Source organism: Scyliorhinus torazame, chromosome 5 (assembly GCF_047496885.1).
Source record: "Scyliorhinus torazame isolate Kashiwa2021f chromosome 5, sScyTor2.1, whole genome shotgun sequence".
Classification (NCBI taxonomy): domain Eukaryota; kingdom Metazoa; phylum Chordata; class Chondrichthyes; order Carcharhiniformes; family Scyliorhinidae; genus Scyliorhinus; species Scyliorhinus torazame.
This window is the reverse complement of record NC_092711.1, coordinates 13,385,497-13,400,778: the sequence shown is the minus strand read 5'-3', so window position 1 is coordinate 13,400,778 and position 15,282 is coordinate 13,385,497. Positions and strand designations below refer to the sequence as shown.

The 15,282-nt window shown below is 48.8% G+C and overlaps 1 protein-coding gene across 1 annotated transcript in view; it reads right to left on the bottom strand.

The window, feature by feature from the left end:
- The window catches only part of LOC140422593 (uncharacterized), a 42,038-nt gene extending 26,976 nt beyond the window's left edge, over nt 1-15,062 (bottom strand). The window contains exons 1-2 of the mRNA XM_072507602.1: nt 14,859-15,062; nt 6,052-6,189 (exon numbers count right to left, since the gene is read on the bottom strand). Of these exons, the coding sequence (XP_072363703.1) occupies nt 6,052-6,189; nt 14,859-14,909 (189 nt within the window). The 5' untranslated portion in view covers nt 14,910-15,062. The remainder of the gene's footprint in view (nt 1-6,051; nt 6,190-14,858) is intronic.
- Nucleotides 15,063-15,282: the final 220 nt, after the last annotated feature.

Below are 15,282 nucleotides of genomic sequence, written 5' to 3'. Positions count from 1 at the left end.
CCATCTGCTGTGGTCGCTGTGGAACCGAGGGCCACCAGTCCAGTGTTAATACCACTGCAGCACCACCATCTGAATCAAGGCGAATCGCTGCCGATCGCATTTTAACTCCCCGAGGCGCATCGCGCCTCCTGCAAAGCTCGAGGAGCTTCTTAAAGGAAAACCCCCTGAGCTGTCGTCTTCACGAAAAGAAATTAGCAGATTATATGTCTGCTAAAGCTGTGATTGAGGGGTTAACAGCTAGGCAGACTGTGATGTCGCCCATCAGGAGGAATGGGTCGATTTATCGTTTCATTTTCAGCCATGCCCCGTCTCTATTTTGTAGTTCCCTTTTCAGCCCTGCCCAGTGCCTGTTTTAGTTCCTTTTTCAGCCCTGCCCTGTGCCTGTTTTAGTTCCTTTTTCAGCCCTGCCCTGTGCCTGTTTTAGTTCCTTTTTCAGCCTTGCCCTGTGCCTGTTTTAGTTTCTTTTTCAGCCCTGTCCTGTTTGTTTTTAGTTTCTTTTTCAGCCCTGCCCCGTGCCTGTTTTTTAGTTCCTTTTTCAGCCCTGCCCAGTGCCTGTTTTAGTTCCTTTTTCAGCCCTGCCCTGTGCCTGTTTTAGTTTCTTTTTCAGGCCTGCCCTGTGCCTGTTTTAGTTTCTTTTTCAGCCCTGCCGTGCCTGTTTTTTAGTTTATTTTTCAGCCCTGCCCTGTGTCTGATTTTAGTTCCTTTTTCAGCCCTGCCCTGTGCCTGTTTTAGTTTCTTTTTCAGCCCTGCCCGCTTTGTTTTTAGTTTCTTTTTCAGCCCTGCCCCGTGTCTGTTTTTTAAGTTTCTTTTTCAGCCCTGTGTCTGTTTTTAGTTTCTTTTTCTGCCCTGCCCTGTGACTGTTTTTAGGTTTTTTTTCAGCCCTGCGCCTGTTTTTGAGTTTTTTTTTCAGCCCTGCGTCTGATTTTAGTTCCTTTTTCAGCCCTGCCCTGTGACTGTTTTTGAGTTTCTTTTTCAGCCCTGTGACTGTTTTTAGTTTCTTTTTCAGCCCTGCGCCTGTTTTTGAGTTTCTTTTTCAGCCCTGCGCCTGTTTTTGAGTTTCTTTTTCAGCCCTGCCCTGTGTCTGATTTTAGTTTCTTTTTCTGCCCTGTGACTGTTTTTAGTTTCTTTTTCAGCCCTGCGCCTGTTTTTTAGTTTCTCTTTCAGCCCTGCGCCTGTTTTTTAGTTTCTTTTTCAGCCCTGCGCCTGTTTTTGAGTTTCGTTTTCAGCCCTGCGTCTGTTTTTGAGTTTCTTTTTCAGCCCTGTGCCTGTTTTTTAGTTTCTTTTTCAGCCCTGCCCTGTGTCTGATTTTAGTTTCTTTTTCAGCCCTGCCCTGTGCCTGTTTTTTAATTTCTTTTTCAGCCCTGCCCCGTGTCTGTTTTTTAGTTCCTTTTTCAGCCCTGCCCAGTGCCTGTTTTAGTTCCTTTTTCAGCCCTGCCCTGTGCCTGTTTTAGTTTCTTTTTCAGGCCTGCCCTGTGCCTGTTTTAGTTTCTTTTTCAGCCCTGCCGTGCCTGTTTTTTAGTTTATTTTTCAGCCCTGCCCTGTGTCTGATTTTAGTTCCTTTTTCAGCCCTGCCCTGTGCCTGTTTTAGTTTCTTTTTCAGCCCTGCCCGCTTTGTTTTTAGTTTCTTTTTCAGCCCTGCCCCGTGTCTGTTTTTTAAGTTTCTTTTTCAGCCCTGTGTCTGTTTTTAGTTTCTTTTTCTGCCCTGCCCTGTGACTGTTTTTAGGTTTTTTTTCAGCCCTGCGCCTGTTTTTGAGTTTTTTTTTCAGCCCTGCGTCTGATTTTAGTTCCTTTTTCAGCCCTGCCCTGTGCCTGTTTTAGTTTCTTTTTCAGCCCTGTCCTGTTTGTTTTTAGTTTCTTTTTCAGCCCTGCCCCGTGTCTGTTTTTTAGTTTCTTTTTCAGCCCTGCCTTGTCTGTTTTTTAGTTTCCTTTTCAGCCCTGCCCTGTGCCTGTTTTTTAGTTTCTTTTTCTGCCCTGTGTCTGTTTTTAGTTTCTTTTTCTGCCCTGCCCTGACTGTTTTTAGTTTCTTTTTCAGCCCTGTGGCTGTTTTTAGTTTCTTTTTCAGCCCTGTGACTGTTTTTGAGTTTCTTTTTCAGCCCTGTGACTGTTTTTAGTTTCTTTTTCAGCCCTGCGCCTGTTTTTGAGTTTCTTTTTCAGCCCTGCGCCTGTTTTTGAGTTTCTTTTTCAGCCCTGCCCTGTGTCTGATTTTAGTTTCTTTTTCTGCCCTGTGACTGTTTTTAGTTTCTTTTTCAGCCCTGCGCCTGTTTTTTAGTTTCTCTTTCAGCCCTGCGCCTGTTTTTTAGTTTCTTTTTCAGCCCTGCGCCTGTTTTTGAGTTTCGTTTTCAGCCCTGCGTCTGTTTTTGAGTTTCTTTTTCAGCCCTGTGCCTGTTTTTTAGTTTCTTTTTCAGCCCTGCCCTGTGTCTGATTTTAGTTCCTTTTTCAGCCCTGCCCTGTGCCTGTTTTTTAGTTTCTTTTTCAGCCCTGCCCTGTTTGTTTTTAGTTTCTTTTTCAGCCCTGCCCCGTGTCTGTTTGAAGTTTCTTTTTCAGCCCTTCACTGTGCCTGTTTTTTAGTTTCTTTTTCAGCCCTGCCTTGTCTGTTTTTTAGTTTCCTTTTCAGCCCTGCCCTGTGCCTGTTTTTGTTTCTTTTTCAGCCTTGCCCTATGTCTGTTTTTTAGTTTCATTTTCAGCCCTGCCCTGTGTCTGATTTTAGTTTCTTTTTCAGCCCTGCGCCTGTTTTTTAGTTTCTCTTTCAGCCTGCGCCTGTTTTTTAGTTTCTTTTTCAGCCCTGCGCCTGTTTTTGAGTTTCTTTTTCAGCCCTGCGCCTGTTTTTTAGTTTCTTTTTCTGTCCTGTCCTGTGTCTATTTTTAGTTTCTTTTTGAGCACTGCCCTGTGCCTGTTTTAGTTTCTTTTTCAGCCCTGCCCTGTGCCTGTTTTTTAGTTTATTTTTCAGCCCTGCCCTGTGTCTGATTTTAGTTCCTTTTTCAGCCCTGCGCCTGTTTTTGAGTTTCTTTTTCAGCCCTGCCGTGTCTGATTTTAGTTCCTTTTTCAGCCCTGCCCTGTGCCTGTTTTAGTTTCTTTTTCAGCCCTGCCCTGTTTGTTTTTAGTTTCTTTTTCAGCCCTGCCCCGTGTCTGTTTGAAGTTTCTTTTTCAGCCCTTCCCTGTGCCTGTTTTTTAGTTTCTTTTTCAGCCCTGCCTTGTCTGTTTTTTAGTTTCCTTTTCAGCCCTGCCCTGTGCCTGTTTTTTAGTTTCTTTTTCAGCCTTGCCCTATGTCTGTTTTTTAGTTTCATTTTCAGCCCTACCCTGTGTCTGTTTTTAAGTTTCTTTTTCTGCCCTGTGTCTGTTTTTAGTTTCTTTTTCTGCCCTGCCCTGACTGTTTTTAGTTTCTTTTTCAGCCCTGCGTCTGTTTTTGAGTTTCTTTTTCAGCCCTGCGCCTGTTTTTGTGTATCTTTTTCTGTCCTGTCCTGTGTCTGTTTTTAGTTTCTTTTTGAGCACTGCCCTGTGCCTGTTTTTTAGTTTCTTTTTCAGCCTTGCCCTATGTCTGTTTTTTAGTTTCATTTTCAGCCCTGCCCCGTGTCTGTTTGAAGTTTCTTTTTCAGCCCTTCCCTGTGCCTGTTTTTTAGTTTCTTTTTCAGCCCTGCCTTGTCTGTTTTTTAGTTTCATTTTCAGCCCTACCCTGTGTCTGTTGTTAAGTTTCTTTTTCTGCCCTGTGTCTGTTTTTAGTTTCTTTTTCTGCCCTGCCCTGACTGTTTTTAGTTTCTTTTTCAGCCCTGCGTCTGTTTTTGAGTTTCTTTTTCAGCCCTGCGCCTGTTTTTGTGTTTCTTTTTCTGTCCTGTGTCTGTTTTTAGTTTCTTTTTGAGCACTGCCCTGTGCCTGTTTTTTAGTTTCTTTTTCAGCCTTGCCCTATGTCTGTTTTTTAGTTTCATTTTCAGCCCTACCCTGTGTCTGTTTTTAAGTTTCTTTTTCTGCCCTGTGTCTGTTTTTAGTTTCTTTTTCTGCCCTGCCCTGTGTGTTTTTAGTTTCTTTTTCTGCCCTGCTGGTGTCTATTTTTTAGTTTCTTTTTCAGCCCTGCCCTGTGCCTGTTTTTTAGTTTATTTTTCAGCCCTGCCTTGTGTCTGTTTTTAGTTTCTTTTTCAGCCCTGCCCTGTGCCTGTTTTTTAGTTTCTTTTTCAGCCCTGCCGGTGTCTGTTTTTTAGTTTCTTTTTCAGCCTTGCCCGGTGTCTGTTTTCTAGTTTCTTTTTCAGCCCTGCCCTGTGCCTGTTTTTTAATTTCTTTTTCAGCCCTGCCCTGTGTCTTGTTTTTGGTTTCTTTTTCAGCCCTGCCCTGTGTCTGTTTTTAGTTTCTTTTTCAGCCCTGCCCTGGGTCTGTTTTTTAGTTTCTTATTTAGCCCTGCTCTGTGTCTGTTGTTTTTAGTTCCATGGCAGATGGAATACAATGTTGACAAATGTGAGGTTATCCATTTTGCTAGGAATAATAGCAAAAGGGATTACCTAAATGATAAAATATTAAAACATGCCGCTGTGCAGAGAGACCTGGGTGTGCTAGTGCATGAGTCGCAAAAAGTTGGTTTACAGGTGCAACAGGTGATTAAGGCGGCAAATGGAGTTTAAGACTAAGGAGGTTACGCTGCAATTGTATCGGGTGTTAGTGAGGCCACAACTGGAGGACGGTGTACAGTTTTGGTCTCCTTACCTGAGAAAGGACGTACTGGCGCTGGAGGGTGTGCAGAGGAGATTCACTAGGTTAATCCCAGAGCTGAAAGGGTTGGATTACGAGGAGAGGTTGAGTAGACTGGGACTGTACTCGTTGGAATTTAGAAGGATGCGGGGGGCGGGGGGGGATCTTATAGAAGCGTATAAAATTATGAAGGGAATAGGTAGGATAGATGCGGGCAGGTTGTTTCCACTGGCGGGTGAAAGCAGAACTAGGGGGCATAGCCTCAAAATAAGGGGAAGTAGATTTAGGACTGAGTTTAGGAGGAACTTCATCACCCGAAGCGTTGTGAATCTATGGAATTCCTTGCCCAGTGAATTAGTAGAGGTCAACATTAAATGTTTGCAAGATAAAGATAGATAAGTTTTTTGAAGAATAAAGGGATTAAGGGTTATGGTGTTCGGGCCGGAAAGTGGAGCTGAGTCCACAAAGATCAGCCATGATCTCATTAAATGGCGGAGCAGGCTCGAGGGGCCAGATGGCCTACTCCTGCTCCTAATTTTTATGTTATTTTGAGAGTTCTACTCTGGGTTCTGGGGAAAAGACTTGACTTCTGAAAGCTTCTCTCCCAAGGACGTTGTGACTAAATCTGTAAACCGCTGAGTGCTAACTTTATTAACAAGTGGCATTTGAACTGTTGGTGGTCTTGGCTTAATTCAAATTTTAGCAGGAGATGGGAAAGTCTGCTCAAAGGCCTTTCTTTGTTTTGAAGAGTTGTTTAACTGTCGATAGAAAAGCTGGTTTTTCTCTTGGATGTTAATGGGGTTAATCCCGCGTTAATAATAAAGTTTGTTTTAATATAGGTAATCATAGAATTTACAGTGCAGAAGGAGGCCATTCGGCCCATCGAGTCTGCACTGGCTCTTGGAAAGAGCACCCTACCCAAGGTTAACAGCTCCACCCTATCCCCATAACCCAGTAACCCCACCCAACACTAAGGGCAATTTTGGACACCAAGGGCAATTTGTCATGGCCAATCCACCTAACCTGCACATCTTTGGACTGTGGGAGAAAACCGGAGCACCCGGAGGAAACCCACGCACACACGGGGAGGATGTGCAGACTCCGCACAGACAGTGACCCAAGCCGGAATCGAACCTGGGACCCTGGAGCTATGAAGCAATTGTGCTATCCACAATGCTACCGTGCTGCCCCTTCAAATCCCTGTTTGTCAGTGGCATCACTCCTGGGGGTGATGTATGCTTTCCTCGCAGTTAACAAATTGATTGATGGGGTCACCCGTCCGCTTTCCTAATATAAATTGGTGGGCGGTCTTGTACAGGTACCGTAACAACAGGAACACATTTTGTTCTTTTCGTAACCCGACAACCTGTACGTACGTACCTGTGAGGGTGACTCCGTGCTACTGTACCGTGCCAGGGTGGGTGCCAGGAGGAGCTGGTTCGGCCCGTGCTGGGTACTGGCACCCGGGCGGCAGCCTGCTCTCCGCGTGTTCATCGTGTAGCACCAGGATCTCTGCACCTTGTCAGGGAAAAGGTCGGAGTGTCAGTGGCGGGAACAATCATGGCGGCAGGCAGCGTGGGAGGCGTTCCGTCCGTCTGCCGCCTCTTCGGGGAAAGCCCTTTCACGCGATCGTCCTTGCTCTTTCCCCGCTGGCGGCAAGGCAACATTTTCTCATAGATTATCATAGCATTTACAGTGCAGAAGGAGGCCATTCGGCCCATCGAGTCTGCACCGGCTCTTGGAAAGAGCACCCTACCCAAGGTCAACACCTCCACCCTATCCCCAGAACCCAGTAACCCCTCCCAACACTAAGGGCAATTTTGGACACTAAGGGCAATAAATCATGGCCAATCCACCTAACCTGCACATCTTTGGACTGTGGGAGGAAACCGGAGCACCCGGAGGAAACCCACGCACACACGGGGAGGATGTGCAGACTCCGCACAGACAGTGACCCAAGCCGGAATCGAACCTGGGACCCTGGAGCTGTGAAGCAATTGTGCTAACCACTATGCTACCGTGCTGCTCCTTGTGGATCACAACCATTCACCACTAATCTTCACGTGTCCTCGGCTACTTTTCCAATCGCCTTAAATCTGTGTCCCTCTGCTTCTCGACCACTGCGCCAATGAGAGCATTTCCTCCCGACCGATTCTGTCCACACCCCTCACCGCTTTTCAACACCCCACCTACCAAATCTCATCTCGGCCTCCTCTTCTCTGAAGAATGGAGTCTCCACTTCCCCAGTCTCTGCATCAATCGAAGCCCCACCACAGACCATAATCGGTACGATTAAACAACAACACCTCCTCCACAATAGTCCTCAACACCGGCGCCCCGCAAGGCTGCGTACTTAGCCCCCTACTCTACTCCCTGTACACACACGACTGCGCGGCAAAACGTGGTCCCAACTCCATCTACAAGTTTGCTGACGATACGACCGTAGTGGGCCGGATCTCGAATAACGATGAGTCCGAATACAGGAGGGAGATAGAGAACCTAGTGGAGTGGTGTAGCGACAACAATCTCTCCCTCAATGCCAGCAAAAACAAAGAACAAGAACAAAGAAAAGTACAGCACAGGAACAGGCCCTTCGGCCCTCCAAGCCCGTGCCAATCATGCTGCCCGACTAAACTACAATCTTCTACACTTCCTGGGTCCGTATCCCTCTATTCCCATCCTTTTCATATATTTGTCAAGATGCCCCTTGAACGTCACTATCGTCCCTGCTTCCACTACCTCCTCCGGTAGCGAGTTCCAGGCACCCACTACCCTCTGTGTAAAAAACGTGCCTCGTACATCTCCTCTAAACCTTGCCCCTCGCACCTTAAACCTATGCCCCCTAGTAATTGACACCTCTACCCTGGGGAATCCTCCTCACAGCTAATGCCCTCCATACCAGGCAACATCCTGGTAAATCTCTTCTGCACCCTCTCTAAAGCCTCCACATCCTTCTGGTAGTGTGGCGACCAGAATTGAACACTATACTCCAAGTGTGGCCTAACTAAGGTTCTATACAGCTGCAACATAACTTGCCAATTCTTATACTCAATGCCCCGTACAATGAAGGCAAGCATGCCGTATGCCTTCTTGACTACCTTATCCACCTGTGTTGCCCCTTTCAGTGACCTGTGGACCTGTACACCTAGATCTCTTTGACTTTCAATACTCTTGAAGGTTCTACCATTCACTGTATATTCCCTACCTGCATTAGACCTTCCAAAATGCATTACCTCACATTTGTCCGGATTAAACTCCATCTGCCATCTCTCCGCCCAAGTCTCCAAACAATCTAAATCCTGCTGTATCCTCTGACAGTCCTCATCGCTATCCACAATTCCACCAACCTTTGTGTCGTCTGCAAACTTACTAATCAAAGCTAAAGAGCTGGTCACTGACTTCAGGAAGCAAAGTACTGTACACACACCTGTCAGCATCAACAGGGGCCGAGGTGGAGATGGTTCGCAGTTTCAAATTCCTAGGGGTGCACATCACGAAAAATCTGTCCTGGTCCACCCACGTTGACGCTACCACCCAGAAAGCACAACAGCGCCAGAAGACATAGGAGCAGAATTAGGCCGCTCGGCCCATCGAGTCTGATCCGCCATTCAATCATGGCTGATATTTTCTAATTCCCATTCTCCTGCCTTCTCCCCATAACCCCTGATGCCCTTAAGAACATAGAACTGTACAGCACAGTACAGGCCCTTCGGCCCACGATGTTGTGCCGAAATAGTCTGAAACTAAGATCGAATCAACCTGCTCCCAATCGTTCTAGTGCACTCCATGTGCCTATTCAATAACCGCCTGAAAGTTCCTAAAGTGTCCGACTCCACTATCACAGCAGGCAGTCCATTCCACACCCTAACCACTCCCTGAGTAAAGAACCTACCTCGGACATCCCTCCTATATCTCCCACCCTGAACCTTATAGTTATGAATAATAATCTTTTTTATTGACACAAGTAGGCTTCAATGAAGTTACTGTGAAAAGCCCCTAGTCGCCACATTCCGGCGCCTGTTCGGGGAGGCCGGTACGGGAATTGAAGCCCCGCTGCTGGCCTTGTTCTTCATCACAAACCAGCCGTTTAGCCCACTGTGCTAAACCAGCCTGAATAATCAAGAACCTATCTACCTCTGTCTTAACGACACTCAGTGATTTGGCCTCCGCAGCCTTCTGCGGCAAAGAGTTCCACAGATTCATCGTCCTGGCCCCTCGAGCCTGCTCCGCCATTCAATGAGATCATGGCTGATCTTTTGTGGACTCGGCTCCACTTTCCGGCCCGAACACCATAACCCTTAATCCCTTTATTCTTCAAAAAACTATCTATCTTTATCTTAAAAACATTTAATGAAGGAGCCTCTACTGCTTCACTGGGCAAGGAATTCCACAGATTCACAATCCTTTGGGTGAAGAAGTTCCTCCTAAACTCAGTCCTAAATCTACTTCCCCTTATTTTGAGGCTATGCCCCCTAGTTCTGCTTTCACCCACCAGTGGAAACAACCTGCCCGCATCTATCCTATCTATTCCCTTCATAATTTTATATGTTTCTATAAGATCCCCCCTCATCCTTCTAAATTCCAACGAGTACAGTCCCAGTCTACTCAACCTCTCCTCGTAATCCAACTCCCTCAACTCTGGGATTAACCTAGTGAATCTCCTCTGCACACCCTCCAGCGCCAGTACGTCCTTTCTCAGGTAAGGAGACCAAAACTGAACACATTACTCCAGGTGTGGCCTCACTAACACCTTATACAATTGCAGCATAACCTCCCTAGTCTTAAACTCCATCCCTCTAGCAATGAAGGAAAAAACTCCATTTGCCTTCTTAATCACCTGCTGCACCTGTAAACCAACTTTCTGCGACTCATGCACTAGCACACCCAGGTCTCTCTGCACAGCGGCATGTTTTAATATTTTATCATTTAAATAATAATCCCTTTTGCTGTTATTCCTACCAAAATGGATAACCTCACATTTGGAGTTTAGACGAGTGAGAGGGGATCTCATTGAAACTAACAGGATTCAATAGGGTAGATTCAGCAAGAATGTTCCCGATAGTGGGGGAGACCGAACTAGGGGTCATAGTTCGTGGTTAAGGGATGAACCTTTGAGGACTGAGGTGAGGAGAAATTTCTTCACCCAGAGAGTGGTGGACCTGTGGAATTCGCTAAGACGACGGAAAGTAGTTGAGGCCAAATTGTTGTGTAATTTTGAGAAGGAATTAGGTATAGCTCTTGGGGCGAAAGGAATCAAGGGGTAGGGGGGAGAAGGTGGGATCAGGGTCTTGAACTTGATCAGCCATGATCAGAATTAGTGGGGGGAACAGGCTCGAGGGGCCGAATGGCCTCCTCCTGGTTCTGTGTTCTCTGTTATTTGGAAGATTCATTTTGGAAGGCCGAATTTGAACGCTGAATACAGGGTTAAAGGCAGGATTCTGGGACGTGTGGAGGAACAGAGGGATCTTGGGGTCCCCGTACATAGATCCCTCAAAGTTGCCACCCAGGTTGATAGGGTTGTTAAGAAGGCGTATGGTGTGTTGCCTTTCATTAACAGGATGTGGAGATGCCGGCGTTGGACTGGGGTGAGCACAGTGAGAAGTCTTACAACACCAGGTTAAAGTCCAACAGGTTTGTTTCAATGTCACTAGCTTTCGGAGCGCTGCTCCTTCCTCAGGTGAATGAAGAGGTATGTTCCAGAAACATATATATAGACAGATTCAAAGATGCCAGCCAATGCTTGGAATGCGAGCATTAGCAGGTGATTAAATCTTTACAGATCCAGAGATGGGGTAACCCCAGGTTAAAGAGGTGTGAATTGTATCAAGCCAGGACAGTTGGTAGGATTTCGCGGGCCAGATGGTGGGGGGGGATGAATGTAATGCGACATGAATCCCAGGTCCCAGTCGAGGCCGCACTCATGTGCACGGAACTTGGCTATAAGTTTCTGCTCGGCGATTCTGCGTTGTCGCGGGTCCTGAAGGCCGCCTTGGAGAACGCTTACCCGGAGATCAGAGGCTGAATGCCCTTGACTGCTGAAGTGTTCCCCGACTGGAAGGGAACATTCCTGCCTGGTGATGGTCGCGTGATGTCCGTTCATTCGTTGTCGCAGCGTCTGCATGGTCATTAACAGGGGGATTGAGTTTAAGAGCAGCGAGGTTTTGCTGCAGCTTTATAAGACCCTGGTTAGACCCTTGGGATAGTGTGTCCAGTTCTGGTCGCCTCATTATAGGAAGGATGTGGATGCTTTGGAGAATGTTGCCTGGTATGGAGGGCATGCGCTATGAGGAGCGGTTGAATAAACTTGGTTTGTTCTCACTGGAACGAAGGAGGTTGAGGGGCGACCTGATAGAGGTCTACAAAATTATGAGGGGCATAGACAGAGTGGATAGTCAGAGGCTTTTCCCCAGGGTAGAGGGGTCAATTACTAGGGGGCAGAGGTTTAAGGTGAGAGGGCCAAGGTTTAGAGTAGATGTACGAGGCAAGTTTTTTACACAGAGGGTAGTGGGTGCCTGGAACTCGCTGCCGGAGGAGGTGGTGGAAGCAGGGACGATAGTGACGTTTAAGGGGCATCTTGACAAATACATGAATCGGATGGGAATAGAGGGATACGGACCCAGGAAGTGTAGAAGGTTGTAGTTTAGTCGGGCAGCATGGTTGGCACGGGCTTGGAGGGCCGAAGGGCCTGTTCCTGTGCTGTACTTTTCTTTGAGAGGGCACAGAGGAGATTTACCAGGCTGCTGCCTGGACTGGAGGGCATGTCTTCTGAAGAAAGGTCGAGGGAGCTAGGGCTTTTCTCACTGGAGCGAAGAAGGCAGAGGGGTGACTTGATAGAGGTGTACAAGGCGATGAGAGGCATGGATAGAGTGGATAGCCAGAGACTTTTCCCCAGGGCGGAAATGACTGTCACGAGGGGGGACATCATTTTAAGGTGATTGGAGGAAGGTATAGGGGAGATGTCAGAGGTCGGTTCTTTACACAGAGAGTGGAGGGTGTGTGGAATGCACTGCCAGCAGAGGTGGTGGAGTCAGAGTCATTAGGGACATTTAAGCAACTCTTGGACAGGCACATGGACAGCAGTAAATTGAAGGGGTGTAGGGTAGCAGGGTAGCATTGTGGATAGCACAATTGCTTCACAGCTCCAGGGTCCCAGGTTCGATTCCGGCTTGGGTCACTGTCTGTGCGGAGTCTGCACATCCTCCCCGTATGTGCGTGGGTTTCCTCCGGGTGCTCCGGTTTCCTCCCACAGTCCAAAGATGTGCAGGTTAGGTGGATTGGCCGTGATAAATTGCCCTTAGTGTCCAAAATTGCCCTTAGTGTTGGGTGGGGTTACTGTGTTATGGGGATAGGGTGGAGGTGTTGACCTTGGGTAGGGTGCTTTTTCCAAGAGCTGGTGCAGACTCGATGGGCTGAATGGCCTCCTTCTGCACTGTAAATTCTATGAGGTTAAGTTGATCTTAGATTAGGATAAATGGTTGGCACAGCATAGTGGGCTGAAGGGCCTGTACTGTTCTACGTTACTCCCCGTCACCTTCAGTTTCTGGAATCCTTGCTGGACTCTGGTACCCAGAACTGGTTTCAGTATCCAGCAGAGATCCAACCAGTGGTGTGTAACAACCTGCCTATCCTCGACGCAGCTATGAACAGATTTATTCATTCGCGTCAAGCATTGGGTGGCCCGTCCACGTCCTTCTGGTAGTGTGGCGACCAGAATTGAACACTATACTCCAAGTGTGGCCTAACTAAGGTTCTACACAGCTGCAACATGACTTGCCATGAACGGTCACGGCACAGAAGGCCTGTTGACTCCACATGGGCCCCTCTCCTGCCCGTCCGATGCCATCTTGAACACTTCGATTGAACCTGCCTCCCCCATGCTCTCATGTAGAGCATTCCAGATCCTAATCCCTCTCTCCGTGAAAACGTTTCTTTTTGTCTTCATTTTTATTTCATCGTCTCCATTCTTCCGCCAATAGGTTTCCATCACCTGTCTCTGTGCGTCACTAAAGTCCCTTATTCCATGCTCGAGAATCTTTTCCACACCTCCTTTCACCTCCTTCCTGACGTTCCCAATTCCAGCAAAACTAAAGAGCTGGTCATTGACTTCAGGGAGCAAAGTACTGTCCACACCCCTGTCAGCATCAACGGGGCCGAGGCGGAGATGGTTAGCAGTTTCAAATTCCTACACGTCTCCAAAAATCTGTCCTGGTCCACCCACGTCGACGCTCCCACCAAGAAAGCACAACAGCGCCTATACTTCCTCACGAAACTAAGGAAATTTGGCATGTCCACATTTACCCTTACCAACTTTTACAGATGCACCATAGAAAGCATCATAGAACATACGGTGCAGAAGGAGGCCATTCGGCCCATCGAGTCTGCACCAACCCACTTCAGCCCTCACTTCCACCCTATCCCCGTAACCCAATAACCCCTCCTAACCTTTAAGGACACTAAGGGCAATTTAGAATGTCCAGTCCATCTAACCTGCACGTCTTTGGACTGTGGGAGGAAACCGGAGCACCCGGAGGAAACCCACGCAGACACGGGGAGAACGTGCAGACTCCGCACAGACAGTGACCCAGCGGGGAATCGAACCTGGGGCCCTGGAGCTGTGAAGCCACAGTGCAATCCACTTGTGCTACCGTGCTGTCCATCCTATCTGGCTGAATCATTTATTTTACTGAGAAATGTTTCTATTTATAAATCCCGGGTTCCCAGCGTTTTGCCAATTTCTGTATTCTGTACCCCTTATTGCCCCTCCGTTACCGGACCCTCTCCCCCATTGTCCCCTCCCTCAGTTACCATCGCACCTTCCTCTCCCAGTTAGTAGACCCTCTTGCCAAATTACCCTCCTGGTTACAGGCCCTGTCTCACACTGCCCCTGCCAAGTCACAGGCCTCTCCCCCAATGCCTGCAGAACACAACCTCCATTATACCCCCTGGTTACAGACCCTCCCTCCATTATACCCCCTGGTTACAGACCCCTCCCTCCATTATACCCCCTGGTTACAGACCCCTCCCTCCATTATGCCCCCTGGTTACTGACCCTCCCTCCATTATACCCCCTGGTTACAGACCCCTCCCTCCATTATGCCCCCTGGTTACAGACCCTCCCTCCATTATGCCCCCTGGTTACAGACCCCTCCCTCCATTATACCCCCTGGTTACAGACCCCTCCCTCCATTATGCCCCCTGGTTACAGACCCTCCCTCCATTGTGCCCCCTGGTTACAGACCCCTCCCTCCATTATACCCCCTGGTGACAGACCCTCCCTCCATTATACCCCCTGGTTACAGACCCCTCCCTCCATTATGCCCCCTGGTTACAGACCCTCCCTCCATTGTGCCCCCTGGTTACAGACCCCTCCCTCCATTATACCCCCTGGTGACAGACCCTCCCTCCATTATACCCCCTGGTTACAGACCCCTCCCTCCATTATACCCCCTGGTGACAGACCCTCCCTCCATTATACCCCCTGGTTACAGACCCCTCCCTCCATTATACCCCCTGGTTACAGACCCCTCCCTCCATTATACCCCCTGGTTACAGACCCCTCCCTCCATTATACCCCCTGGTTACAGACCCCTCCCTCCATTATACCCCCTGGTTACAGACCCCTCCCTCCATTATACCCCCTGGTTACAGACCCTCCCTCCATTACAGCCCCTGGTTACAGACCCTCCCTCCATTATACCCCCTGGTTACAGACCCCTCCCTCCATTATACCCCCTGGTTACAGACCCCTCCCTCCATTGTGCCCCCTGGTTACAGGCCCCTCCCTCCATTATACCCCCTGGTTACAGACCCCTCCCTCCATTGTGCCCCCTGGTTACAGACCCTCCCTCCATTGTGCCCCCTGGTTACAGACCCCTCCCTCCATTATACCCCCTGGTTACAGACCCCTCCCTCCATTGTACCCCCTGGTTACAGACTCCTCCCTCCATTATACCCCCTGGTTACAGACCCCTCCCTCCATTATACCCCCTGGTTACAGACCCCTCCCTCCATTATACCCCCTGGTTACAGACCCCTCCCTCCATTGTACCCCCTGGTTACAGACTCCTCCCTCCATTATACCCCCTGGTTACAGACCCCTCCCTCCATTGTACCCCCTGGTTACAGACCCCTCCCTCCATTGTGCCCCCTGGTTACAGGCCCCTCCCTCCATTATACCCCCTGGTTACCAGCCTCCGACTCCAGCTCGCAGCCGCATTCAGTCCGTTCCGCGCCGCCATCTTGTCCTCACGCCGTGCGGGAGCGGCCCCGTGGCCCGGGCGGGGATTCGTCACCACCGGGAGCGAGCACGGCGCATGAGGGGGCGTGGCTTCACTCAGGCGGGCGGGACTGGAGTGACGGCCAGCGCCTCCCAGACAATCATCTCCTATGGCAACCGGTGGTGTCGCCGCGCCGCCTCATTGTGAAGTCACCTCTGACATCACAATCCCTTGACCCGATCCAAACCTCGCCGTCCATGACTTCACAAACCCCGCCCACCCCACTGACATCACAATCACTGGAGCTCGACCCAAAACCCCTCCTTCCGTGACACCACAAACTCCGCCCACACCTCTAACATCACAATCCCTTGTCCCTCTGTGACATCACAAA